This window comes from Erithacus rubecula (genome assembly GCF_903797595.1).
Source record: "Erithacus rubecula genome assembly, chromosome: 5".
Taxonomy (NCBI): domain Eukaryota; kingdom Metazoa; phylum Chordata; class Aves; order Passeriformes; family Muscicapidae; genus Erithacus; species Erithacus rubecula.
Genome location: NC_136687.1, coordinates 45,512,554 through 45,525,894, shown reverse-complemented (window position 1 = coordinate 45,525,894; position 13,341 = coordinate 45,512,554). Strand labels below are relative to the sequence as shown.

The 13,341-nt window shown below is 42.4% G+C and overlaps 2 protein-coding genes across 2 annotated transcripts in view; both read left to right on the top strand.

The window, feature by feature from the left end:
* The window catches only part of RPL34 (ribosomal protein L34), a 216,541-nt gene extending 215,289 nt beyond the window's left edge, over positions 1-1,252 (top strand). Inside the window, exon 5 of the mRNA XM_079307350.1 lies at positions 1,126-1,252. Coding sequence (XP_079163476.1) covers positions 1,126-1,210 — 85 coding nt within the window. The 3' untranslated portion in view covers positions 1,211-1,252. The remainder of the gene's footprint in view (positions 1-1,125) is intronic.
* A 2,652-nt stretch (positions 1,253-3,904) lies between these two features.
* OSTC (oligosaccharyltransferase complex non-catalytic subunit) lies at positions 3,905-7,903 on the top strand. The gene is made up of 4 exons (XM_079307349.1): positions 3,905-4,159; positions 4,330-4,423; positions 5,921-6,118; positions 7,241-7,903. Exons 1-4 carry the CDS (start codon positions 4,021-4,023, stop codon positions 7,257-7,259), a joined length of 450 nt encoding a protein of 149 aa, XP_079163475.1. The 5' UTR covers positions 3,905-4,020; the 3' UTR covers positions 7,260-7,903.
* The last annotated feature ends 5,438 nt before the right edge of the window (positions 7,904-13,341 follow it).

Here is a 13,341-nt window from a genome sequence, read left to right as displayed (position 1 = left end):
TATCCTATGCTCCCTTGGCAAGTTTGAGGAAAATCATGACCATGAGTGTATCATCTCTGTGAATGGTAAACAAAGCAGATCTCTGGCGTCAGCAGTTGTATGCCAGTTTTTCTCATCTGTAGTGCCAGTATTTTTTTTTTCTTCTGTGTTAGTGTGTAGATAAATTCGTGTTCATATGTAAGTGCAAAGATAAATTACATTAGGCACCACTGAAGATGAGCTGCTATGGCTGCAGAGCTGTAGCATAACTTTTCTGTGTTGCAAACCACTTTTTTTCTTAGTGTTTTCCCAAACCCTTCATGAGCTTGATGGGCAGTTTTAAGGGCATGAGTATGTTTTATTCTTCCTGTGCCTAAACCAGAAATTACAGACACCTCCTTTCTTTAATGGTCAGGTTTTCTCCTGCACCTTAGGCATCTTTGACAGGTTTCTGTACTGCAGAAGTAGCCATACATACCAAATACTTACAGAAGGCATTTTTAAGAGTATAAGAGTGTGTGATACACTTGTACTGTTAACTCAGAACCATCAAATAGTCATGTGAGTGCTGGTGCATAGATTGTCCCATCTACCTGGCAGCCCTGCATGTCTTCCAGAAACAGTCACATTTGGGCATGGCTTGACCTGCTAGGCTTTTCCCTGTTGATGTGCAAGGAGCTTTAATCCTGATAGGGAAAGTATTCCTGGTTTTGATAACTGCATACACATAGTTTTCCTGTAGAGGAAGAGAGCTGACCACTACTCATCACAGCAATTCTGACTTCAACAGAATTAAATTAATTCTCCAGTTAGGAGTTCTGCTTTTTGCTTTTGAAGTTTGTATGGATGGTAAATTTTCCCATGTTCAGCCATCAAGTATTACCTTGCTTGCCTCCAAGCCACTTACCCTAAATTTGCAGGCACCATAGGCTGCCATCCCTAAACTGCTGCATTCATACAGTGCCACTGTCCCTGTCTTTTGCTGCTGGCAAGAACAGCAGTGGGTTCCTTTTCTGTGTAACTGTGGAATTAATACCACACGTGCAATGAATGTGGGAGATGGCAAAAGTAATTGTAATTTGTCTTATTTTTGTCTTTATACTTCAGTAGATAGACACATATCTTAAAGTAGTTTTTCTTTTCCAGGATCAAGCGAGCTTTTCTCATTGAGGAGCAGAAGATCGTTGTGAAAGTGTTGAAGGCACAAGCACAGAGCCAGAAGTCAAAGTGAATCTATTTGTAGTTTCAGCCCAATAAATGAAATCTCCACTTTTCTTGTGTCCTGTCATTCCGTGTGCAACTCAAAAGTGGTAGGAGCTGCTGCTTGTCACAGGTTGTACAGTGCAGAGCTGGGTTTTGCTGCAACAAAACCTGTAAGTCAGGATGCTCTGTTCAGTGTTGCCTGCTGACAGGGAAATTAAGCAGCTGGAAGGAAGTCTGGTTAAACAGGACTCCCAGCTCAGGCTCAGTCATTCAGAGGGAATGGAATAACTTTCAGCAGTGCAGGTTTTCTTTCAGCAGCTGTTTATGAAGTTGGTGAAGATTTCAGAAGAAAGTTAGGACTTTGAAAAAGAAGAGCAAACAAGAGGACAGCTAGTATAAGCCTAAAGTAGATTTTTTTAAAATTGTATGTGGTATTATTCAAGTGAGGGTGGAGAAAATAGCCTTAACTTCTCAAAGCCAGTGCTGTATCCACCAGACGGTTGCATACTGCTTCTTCTGGATCTCCTGGAAGAAAGCTGCAGCTGCTGTATCCTGTTGGGTCTTCCTGGGTCAGCAGTTACAGGTACGATACCAGCAGAGCTCCAGGGCGCCCCTAGGACAGACCTTCAAAGGCTTCCTGGTTTAGAGTAGCAATTTGGGCCTCTGGCATGGAAACTCAAACCTAAGTTTGTTGGTTTATCATCAAGGACGTAATTATGTAAAAAATGAAAATGGATGTGCTTCATTCTGTTTTGTAGAGAATGCTAAATTTAGTGTCTCAATGCTGTCCAGGAGTGTTGTAACACAGGGTACTTCTTGCTTTGCATGTGTGTGCAGTGGTATTCCTCAGCCCAAACTCTGATTTTTAAACTGCTTTTTAACTGATGGGCATCTATTTTTACCTGGTTTTAACCAATAACTATTTTTTCAAGAAGTAGGGAGCTCCATGGTGAAAGGAAGGAGAAATAATTACTGAGCACACATGGGCTTACTGGGAGCTGTGAGTTCCACTTGAAGGGGTTTTTAAGGTCACTGTGGAGTCTGCTCAGGCTGTGGCTCAGATGTGTGCAGGTCACTCCTGAGTGCATGCTGCCTTTTTACCCTTCCTGGCTCTGTCGGCTGTACAGTCAGCAAGGGACAGAGCACAGAAGGCTGAGTTGAAAAGCCCTGGTGGCAGAGAGCTGGTGCTTTGGTTGAGGTGCCTGTCAGCCCTCACCTACCTCCTGAGAGGTAGGTGAAAGGCCTTGTACCTCTCAAAGAATCTCTTCACAGTGTCCCAAGGAGTTAAAATAATTCTCAAATTGGAAAAAATGGATAAAATGTAGCTTGAAGTATGTGAGGCATTTCTTCTCAGCTCAGTGCAAAGGCTGTGTAGCTCATTAAAGGAGGTTTTGAGAGTAACATTACTAGTCAGCATTTTTGGGTGCTGTTATTACAGTTACTTTACAAGGTTAACATTTCCTTAGTTGTCTTACTGTTCCTGTACAAACTTTAGTACTTAGTGCTGGAAAAAAACCAGCAACTTTTGTGCTGGTGTGTGTAACCTGCCCTTCTTTTGCCTTAATGGTCTGAGATTAGAGTTTTCCTTCAGGCTGTTGGAAAGGAGTAGAGATGGAGGGAGAATAATTTTCGAATAATGAGGAAAAATGTCATAAACATCCATTGACAGGCACTGAGAGGGAGACTCTTCCAAACTGCAAGGGTAAGACTGAAAACAGCTAGCTACAAATGATATGATTGCATCAGAAGGCAACAATTATGAGTTAGGAAAAGTGATATGGCCACTACAGGCAGAAATCAAAGCAGTCATAGGCAGTGTCAGTGAATGGTAATAAGGCCCGTAATTAGTTTGAAACTGAGCAGTTGGCTGGAGTGTAGGAATGGGCGCAGACATTCGGGGAAAGGTGTGCAGTGGGAAGTAGGCTGGGTACCATGGCGGGGTGGGAGAGTTCAGCTGGCGCATACACTTTGAAATGCGCTCCTGGAACCTGAAGAGCTCTTCCCCGCCCCTTTCTTGAAGCTGGAGGAACTAGAGATGCTTCACTCCAAAGGGGGATTTTCTGACGCGCTGCTGTCCAGAGCGAGCTAAGGACGGAGGCAGGAGGGGCGGGCCGGGCCGCGGATGTGTTTGCACACTTACGGGAGGGTGTTGGATGGGCTGTAACACACGGTGCCCCGCTTGCTGTCAGAGCGACTGGTGGGACGTGCCTCTTCCTCCCTGGGCTGCGTGCAGCTGTCGGGGTGTCCTCTGGCTGGGGGCACCGCAAGGCCTACTACGGACCTTAGTCTGCATCCCCCCAGCCTGACTGCAGCTCACAGGCGGGACGTGGCCTTTCCTTCCCCCACCGGAAAACTGCATCAGCACAGGGGTGCCCAAGGGCGGCCCTACCCCGTGGCAGCGGCTGCGAGTGCAGGAGCGCTCCCGGGGCGGCCACGTTGCTGCCCGGTCTGGGGGCAGGGCCGCCTTCGGCCACGCCCCCGACCACGCCCCCGGGCCGGCGCCGGTACCCAGCGCCGACACGTCAGGGCTGTCAGGTCCTGGCAGGTGAGTAAGACAGATAGACCCTTCGACGGGGAGCTGGGGGCATTTGCACGCTTCTATGCAGCAAAAAAAAAAATATCATATTTCTGAAAATGTCGTTTAAGCCTGGTATCACTTCTAGTTCTTTATTTCCTTTGTCTTTTTAAAAAGTGATCTATTTCTCCCTGTCAGGACGCGACAGCCCATTTCCGTTTCCGCCTTCGTGTCGGTGGCGGAGCGCGGCCGCGGCGGGAGGTAGCGGACAACGCCGGGAGGGAGCAGCGGGGCCGCGGCCGCCCCGGGAGCGCAGCGCGGCCATGGAGACGCTGTACCGCCTGCCCTTCGCCGTGCTCGAGTGCCCCAACATCAAGCTGAAGCGGCCGAGCTGGGTGCACATGCCCTCGGCCATGACCGTGTACGCGCTGGTGGTCGTGTCCTACTTCCTCATCACCGGAGGTGAGGCCGGGGTGAAGGGGAGGCCCCTCACGGAGCAGCTCTCCCTCGGTCCCTGCCCCGGGTGGCCGGGTCCGAACCGCCCGTAAAACACGAGCCTCGGGCATCCCCGCGGTGTCGGGGCACTTGTCGCTGCTGCGAGTCAAAGTCGGTGCTTGCTTTCCTCCCCGCAGGAATTATCTATGACGTGATCGTGGAGCCTCCGAGCGTGGGGTCGATGACAGACGAGCACGGGCATCAGAGGCCGGTGGCTTTCTTGGCATACAGGTCAGAGCAGGGCGCTGTCCCCACCAGCGACGTGCTGCGAATGCCTGAGCTCAGGGAACAAACCCTGTCTTGCCGGGCTCGGCATCTGCTCCCCTCTCTCCCCTTCTCTTCTCCCTCTGCAAGGCAGGAGTTGTTTTCTATCATTCTTGGTTTGCCAGTACTTAAAAAAAAAACCTCCACCAAACCAGTATTGAAACCAGCAGAAAACAAAAAAACTTAGTCCTAAAACTTTTAAAAAGGAGAAGTCTGGTAAAAAGAAATTGTTTTGGGCTGGCAGGACTTTGTCTTGCTGTTTAAGTTGAACTTTATTTTGGATGCAGATACGTTTGATCATTTTTTGTTTCAGAATATGTAATGTTTGGGAAACTTATCTTTTAAACTCTAGTGTACTTGGGACTCTGGCAGGGAACAGTGTTACAAATGTGTACCAACAGGGTCTTCATGGTGCCCTTGCCTTCTATTACTGAAAATGAGCTGGAGGCTCCTAGGAGCAAACTGGTCTGAAGAGAGTTAAATTTACTTTTGTAACTAGGGTGTATATGTGTGTAGAAAAAAATAATTGTTTTTGTTAAATACCGAAAAAGTTGGTTGAATCTGTGATTGATGTGACAGATTTTTGACTTGGACTTAATGTGTGTTTCGGACTTGGATTGTTGCAATGTTGATTAATCAAGTTGCTGCAGGGAGTTGCTAGCACTGTCATTTGTCAGTGAAACAAGATGAGATAAGACAAACTTGTTTGTTTCCAGGATATGAGACAGTAATTTTAATCTTTATTTCTGTATGGGCATCCATCATAGTTGCATCAATGCCAGTTTTACGAGGTTGATTAGGAGGATAGGAAAATGGCTCCGTGACTGTGGGAAGCAGGAGATTTGTGATCCAGGTGCAATACTCTTTCTGCATCTCAGGTTCCTCACTTTCCATCTCTTCCCATTTGTAGGAAGGAAGTCCAGCTGTCTGGGCTGACAGAGAGCCCCATGGGGCACCCTTGGGCTGGTCCCTGCAATGAATCCATGCGGGCTCAGAAAGCAGGCAACAAAACATCCTACAGGATGTGTGCTGGAACCAGCAGCTGTGCTTCATGTGCCATAGTGCTTTGAGTGGAATTTCTCCTGAGAAGGATTCAGGCAGTCCTGCCCAGCACTGGGATGTAAATAAGGAGGTTGAGGTGCCATGGACCTCCTTGGACTCATTCCAAAGCAATGAGCCTGGGTGGTAGCTGTTAGTTTGCACAAATATGTATGAATCCTCTTGTGTGCTGGACTGAGCACCTTGCAGACTCTCTGTCCTGGAGATAAATTGTGCATTAAAATCTTGATGTAATTGTGTAACATCAGTTTTCTACTTGCTTTAGTTAGAAAGTCAGCCATCAAAGTTAATCATCCTGTGTGTTTGTACAGCTAAAGCTTGTTGAGTAGGTGGGGTTTGAAATGTAAACAATTTCTTTAATCCTTTTCTGACTCTTTTCACTGTTTTTTTTTTCTTTTCCTTTAGGGTAAATGGACAGTATATTATGGAAGGCCTTGCATCCAGCTTCCTCTTCACAATGGGTGGCCTAGGATTCATAATTCTGGATCGATCCAATGCACCAAATATCCCTAAGTTGAATAGGTTTCTTTTGCTCTTTATTGGATTTGTTAGTGTGCTTTTGAGCTTCTTCATGGCCAGAGTTTTCATGAGGATGAAATTACCGTAAGTGATTTAATCTTCTTTCAGCCTTTATTCTCTTTTGTGGCTCATGTGTGCTGTGTTAAATCTAAGAGTAACAGAAAATATGGTGATCTTCAGCTTGAACATAAGTTGCTTTTTCACTGCTTATTTTGGAACAAGCTGTCTTGAATGAGGTGGGATGCTCTGGGAGCCAGCTACTCTAATGCTGTAGTTAAAAAAGGGTGACAGTTACTGATATGTTAGAAAATATGATTAGCGAGTCTGAGTTGCTCAGTACCTTAAAATTCATTGTATGTACTGGTCAGGTAAGTAGCTACAAAGTAGGGCTTTGAGGAAAATGGAAAAAGCTAAAGTACTTGAGGAAAGGCAGAGGAGGAAGAGATCTGTAGCTTTTAGACTGTGCAAAATCCAAATGTGTGTTTGCCAGTTTTTCTCCCTCTGTATTTTTCAGTCTGTCTATTTAACTTGGAATAGCTGAAACCTGGTATTTAGAGGTACTGATAGATAATTTTTGGAGTAGCTCCATGAAGTGCTGAATTAATAGTGACAGTCATTCTTCTATTCTTAAATACTTTTTTTGGCCTCTGCAGTGTACTTAAAAAAATTTTGTTTCATAACACAAGTGATGGGTTCCCTGGCAGCAGGTATTTTGGATAGGGACCTACCCTATATTTTCCTGCATCATTGATGCTAGGTGGTTTTTTTTTGCTTCATTGAGTACATTTGTTGCTGTACAACAGTTCTCATTCTGAAATTCATGAAAAGAACAGGGCTTCAGAGAAGTGGAAGAGAAAGAGAGAACAGATTTGTGTGGAGCATCAAAAAAGATCAGGTTGTATTGACTATCTTAACATGTAGTTTTGTGAAGGGCACAAATAAAGAACATTTCTTAGGGTATAATGTGGGCTTCAAAAATTCCTAACAATTACTAAAGTTGGATTGAGAATGATTGAGGCTAATGCATTTTCAGTGTTCATTGATGAAAATCAACTGAGTAAGGAGTATATAGTTAGGATAGCCAAGCCTTCAGCACAGAGGCTTTTGAAATCTTAAGTTTTGGTATAAGATGGTTTGTCTCTTTATTTTTGAGGAGTGCTGCCTATGTTTGCTAACTTTTTCTCTAAATTATTTTCTTTTCTGTAGGGGCTACTTGATGGGTTAGTACCTCTTGTGCTGTGTGAAAGTTTGAGCTGAATTTACTCCACAAAATGTTTTAAGAAGAAACAGCAAGAAACAAGTTCCAGTCACCGTCAACAGCAAAGAGACCTGGCCATGAGAAAAAACTAGGGAATGAGTGCTTTCTCTGCAAACTCTCACTAGCAGTGGCTGATCTGTAGTTTTCAAGCAATGTTTTATCATTTCTGATGTAGAGCTTTTGAAAAAGAGAAAGCTCTATAGCGGAGTATTTCTCTTATATTCCGTTTCAGTATGAAGTAGAGAATCTACCATTAGCTCTACCTGAAATGAGTATTTGCCATTGATGGTTCTTTGTTGCAGGTCTGTCTCCTCTTCCCTCTTTTGTGTGGGACAATTATGTATGTGAATCAGAGAAGAAACACTCAAAACATTGATTTCCAAGTTGTAATCAGATAATTTGTAACTTCGGATGTTTGACAGCCAACATACAATGTGTCTGAAATTATTGTGAAGGCCTCTTTGGCCTTGGTATTAATGATACTAATGCTCTATGTGAGCAAATCCAGACATGCACTCGGAAGGGCAAACTGTATGAATGTGCATTTTTTTTTTTTTTTTAAGAAAAAGTGTACAAAAGGAGCCAAATAAAACTTATTTTCTAAAAAATTATTTTAATTTTGTGCAACTTGTAAAGCTTTTTCTTGTTTGCATGGACTGTTCTCCATTCATACGTGAGGTTCCATACCATGACCAAGTAATTTCAGCATTGTTTTTCACTGTTGGATACTGATTTTTTTCTCATTTTTTTTAGTATCAGGGACAAGAAGCCTCATTTCCCATGCATTTGTACTGTATGCAAACAACATGCTGTTATCAGTAGCCAAGAAAACTTCTGAAGCTGCTGCTTTTTTTATGTGAGGCAAAATTCCTGTTTGATTTGTCTTAATTTTAAAAGTTTGAATGTTGTTGAAATGTTTAATTCAAGTAATGTATTGCATTTTGGGGGAAGGAAGGATCCCTCTGAATCACCATAAATGTCTTTTTTGCAATCCATATGTGTTTGAAACACTGTTTTAATCAGTATAATAATATAAAGTAGAAGAGTTGTTTATTCCTATAATTGTGATGTAAGCATTGCTGTTCACATACTTAATCAAATTTCTGAGCCAGTTATTAATCATCTGCCCTCAGGATATGTCACTTCCACTGCCTCATTCTTACATATGATGTGACAATTTTGCATCTGTTCATCTTATGTGTTTCTCATTAAGATTTCCTGTAGTTTAAGCTGTTTTATGAGGCTCATTACTGCAGTATTTCCAGTCATTTTGACACAGTTACCTTTTGGTCACTCTGGTTTTTGTGAGACACATGCTTACCTTCAGGGGGAGTATTGATATTGTGTAAGTAAATAACTGGATCTTAAGTAATATTTTTAAATACTCTGAGAGGCAAGTCAAACCAGAAAGTCAGTTCACTGACTATAGTTAAGACTCTTCTGGCTTCCTGCTTGTTGTAGTGCAGTTGAGCTTCAGCCTCCCGAGTTTGCAGCTGGTTCTAAATGAGCAGTGATTTTAAAGGCATAGTTCAGTGCCTGTGCTCTGTCAAGTGCCTTTCACTGTAATTGCAGGCCAGGTGCTGTAACTTGAAACAGCTTGAAACAAACTGAAGCAGATGTAATTGCAAGGTAGAAGATAGTTCTGGGAGTAAAACTAGGTGACTCCCTCTGCAGCAAATAAGGCTGAAGGAATATCACAGTTTTTTGGTCCCAGCTAGGTGTGGTATGATCATCTGCCAAAGCCTGTGGCACAGAGAGAACCAGGAAAACAAAACACAGAGCAGAAGATGGACTTTCCAGAAATAAGGCACGTGGTAGTTTGGAAGATGGCAGAATGCACTGCTGGAGATTGGTTAATTTTGAATGTGGTTTGGAGGCTTCTTTGTCACCCAAGGTAAAATGTCTACTGAGTCAAATAAACTGCAAAGAAGTATTGCAGTGTGTTAGAGGAATCCCCTTTGCTGTAAAGAAAGGCTGGTATTTTCTGTAATTGGCTGCTGTTCTTTATAGGGAACAGCAGGTGGCCTCTAAAGTAGGGACTTGGAATAGTAATAGGAATGTTTCAGTGACTGAAAGAAAACTTCCTGTAACTAGTGACAATATCCATCTGTGTTCGATGTTCATATCTTCAAGGCTCAGCTGAACTAGATCATGGGTGAGAGGTTAAAAACAAGGTAAAGGTAAAGCAGAGCTTACAGGAACACATTCCTGATTAAAACCAGAAATTTGGCCTACTTCCAAGTGCAACAGAAAGAGTCAAGCTAAAGTGTAGAGGTCTTGGTTTTCTGGCTGTCTTGATGGAGAAAATACTGAATGCATGGCTTCAGTGTAATCTCTGAGAGATGATGCCTAGTCAGTATAGTCAGGAAGACATACATAACTTGTGTAGCTTTTGAAAGTTATTATATACGTATATGAACCCTTAAATGATCTTGTACTTAATTGAGTTAAGCTGAAAAATACCTCTAGATGAAAAAGAACAGACATTCTGACTTCTTTTTTTTTCCTCAATGCATTTTCCAGACTCCTGCATATTGTGGAACAGTGAAAGAATCATAGAATCATTTAGGTTGGAAAAGACCTGTAAGATCATCAAATCAAATTATCAACCCAGCACTGCCAAGCCCACCACCAAGCCATGTCCCTGCATGCCACATCTCCATGTCTTAAATACCTCCAGGCACAGGAGCTGCTGGTAGCTGATGGGAAGTGGCTCAGTGAGCAATTCTACCAGTTGCCCCTACTGAGCACCCCTGGATGGATCCCATCCAGCCCCACAGATCTGTGTGTGCCCAAGCACTAAGCAGGTCACTGACCACTTCCCTTAGATTATTGAGGCTTCATTCTGCCCCCTATCCCTGTCTTCCAGCTCAGAGGGCTGGGTACCCACAGAATCAGCTGTTACTAGAGACTGAGGTGAAGAAGGCAGGAAGTACCTCAGTCTTCCCCTCATCCTTCATCACTGCGTTTCACTCCAGATTCACTAAAGGATGGAAATTCTCCTCAGACTTGTCTTTGTTGCTAATATATGTTTAGTTGTAATTTTTAATTGTCTTCTATAGCAGTAGCCAGCTTAAGTTCTGTGTGGGCTTTGACCCTTCTAATTTTCTCCCTACATGTCCTCTTGACATTTTTATACTCCTCCTGAGTTGCCACTGCTTCTTGCAAAGGTCATAAACTCTCCTTTTTGTTGTGGTTTTCAGCCAAAGCTCTCTGTTCAGTCTGCTTCTCTTATCTTTAGGCATATTTGGATGATCTGCTTCTGCATCTTTAAGATTTCCTTCTTGAGGAATATCAGGCCTTCCTGGACTCCTTTGTGCCCCAAGGTACTCTGCCAATCTGGGCCATCAGCAGGCCAAAGTCTGCCCTCCAGGAATCCAGTGTAGCAGTTCCACTGACCCCACTCCTTGCTGCTCCAAGAACTGACACATATTTGGAAGATTTTGTGTCACTAAAACAATTTGTGGAGGAAGGAGGATATCTCAATCATTTTGAAGAAATAGGCATGAATATATGTTCTTAATATATTAATTAGGAAGCACTATGTCTTGACTTCTTAAGAGTTACAGTCTTATAACCTGAGACTACCCTAAATTTCTTCTGCTGCCTTCAATATAGAGAGCCAGTGTGGAAAGACAGCAATTATAATTTATTTTCCTGACACATATGGAAATTCTGCATGCAATGGAAATTCTTCCACATAGCAACAGCTGTGATAGTGTAATTGGTATTGAACGTTTGTGAATGTGGTTATTATCCCAAAAAGGGTTGCAGCAATAACTGGTCTATATTCAGAATGTCTCATTGCTATTTCTTAACACTGCAGTTTTTTTAGAATGGTTTTCTTCCAGAACAGGGTAAAAAAACTGAAACAATCAGAATAATTGAATTGGAACAGTTGTAGAAATATCAGAAGAATGTTTTGCAATAATTTCAGTCACATTAAGGCCTTTGAGCTATACTGATGATTGGCAAGCTCTGGAGAGATCTGGATTTGAGTGACAACAAAAATATAACTAATGCATCAAACTCTTTTCAAAAGGTAGTGTTTCATGGGAAGTGGCTAGTAAGAATATGGGAGTTTCTAGGTGGTTTGATTTCTTTGGTAAAAACTAATTGTGCTGGTGTCCTTTTTGTTTGACATGGATACCTGTCAGCCCAGAACTGGACTGAGACCCTGAGCTCATTTTAGAGCAACAGCTGTGGCACTGCAATGGGAGTCAAGCATGTCTGACTTCCACCATGTTTCAATTAGAGATACAGATGCAGGGCACTGCATTCTGCTGTCCAGTATCTTGAGTCCATAAGGCAATTTGCTGAGCTCCTGTTTGATGATATCAGTTTAGTTACTAATGTTCCTCAGGCATAAGATGGAGTTACACTTCATCATGTAGCTATCCCATATGGGTTCTATAAATGTCAAAGCTCTTAGACTGTTCTACCTGCAGGCTGGAAGAAATAGTACTTATCTCTGAGTAAATCAGATCAATATGGTATCATCTGCTGCCTAATGGAAAGACTGACATTTGTAATTTCCTTCTCTTTTTGGCATCAGTTTTCACTACAGAGATCAGTGTGGATGGGGAGACTGGTACCCTTTGTTGGTGGCGGAAATGTTATGCTTTCAACTGGAAACAGGGAAAGAAAAAGTTTGAAAGAACTCAGACTTGTTGTGTTATTCTAAAATAAACTGCTAAACTTTTTATCCATTACTTAGTAGACATCTTAATTAATTTTAAAACTTGTAGGTACTTCTGACAGATCCTGGATGATAGTACAGTTACCACATTCAGCTTTTCAGTGTATCATCTGTCTTTAAATGCAGATGGGACTGTGAGGAATGGGGAATAATAAAAAAGAAGCATAAATGCAGTTGGAAGAAGAGATTTTGTGGTGTTGGGGAAGCATTTTAAGCACCTGGAAGAAAATGGCAAAAAGATGAGTAGCCAACTTGGATTCTTTAAGAATAAGTCACATGAAGAAAAAGACATATATGAGAGTTATGAGCCCCATGGATAGAAGAACATCAGATGTTTGGGCTGTAGATTTGGATACTGTCTTGCAAGTTTTGGAAACTTGGCTTAGCTAAAACAGCTATAAACTAAATTCCAAAGTTCTTTGAGAAGCATTTTCAGAGAGTGTTTGCTGATTAGTTGATATCCTTATATCAAAGTGGAAAGATATCTTATTTTTTAGATCTGTCCTGTGGCTAGCTTTGTTCAACACCCACTGACCTGGATAGTAGGGTGTACTGACTAAATATGCAGAAAGACTGTTGGGAAGGCAGAATAAGGATGCATAGTGATCTTAAATCAATGAGTGGTCTAAAAAAACTAGGCTGGTTTATTCTTTCTGGCATCGAGTGCAAAGTATCAATGCCACTCAAGGAAAATAGCTGACAAAATGTGGGATGCCTGAGAGTAAGTCTTTGGGCTCTGCTTTACCACAAGCTGAAGAGGAGAGCAGATTGCCTTTTGCAAAGTATTGCAACATCACATGGAAATACTGGAAAAACTTCTAACTTGCAAGTACAGGTGGCATTAAATAAAGGGCAAAAAAGAAAGAAGAAAATTGGTTTCTGCATCAGCAGTAGATAGAGCTTCAAAAGTAGCAAGGAGTAGTTGGGGTAATACCAGACAAATCTTTATAAGGGTAAAATACTTTACTACTTTATGGACTAGATAGTGCCATGATGGAATTTCTGCTTTGTGCAGCTTTAAGTACAGGCTTGAAAAATGCCCATTAAAATGTGCAGGTACCTTTGGTTTGTTTAGGGATGAGTGACTGATTTCTAGAGGTGTCAAGTGATTGAGCATCTTTATTATTCCATGGCTGAGAACAACGGCTTTTAACTCCAAACACTAAGGCTCTGTGTTTTTAAACATAGCTGTTGAATGGTCTTTGTAAATAGCAAAATCTGTCCTTTAAAAATATCCCTTCAGTGCAGTTGTAGGACAAAATCCTGCTGGCCCTGGTTCAGTTTGAAACATCAAGTGGTCATATGAGCTAGACATGACAGCAAAAAGTAGCTCCATTAACTGCCTACTGC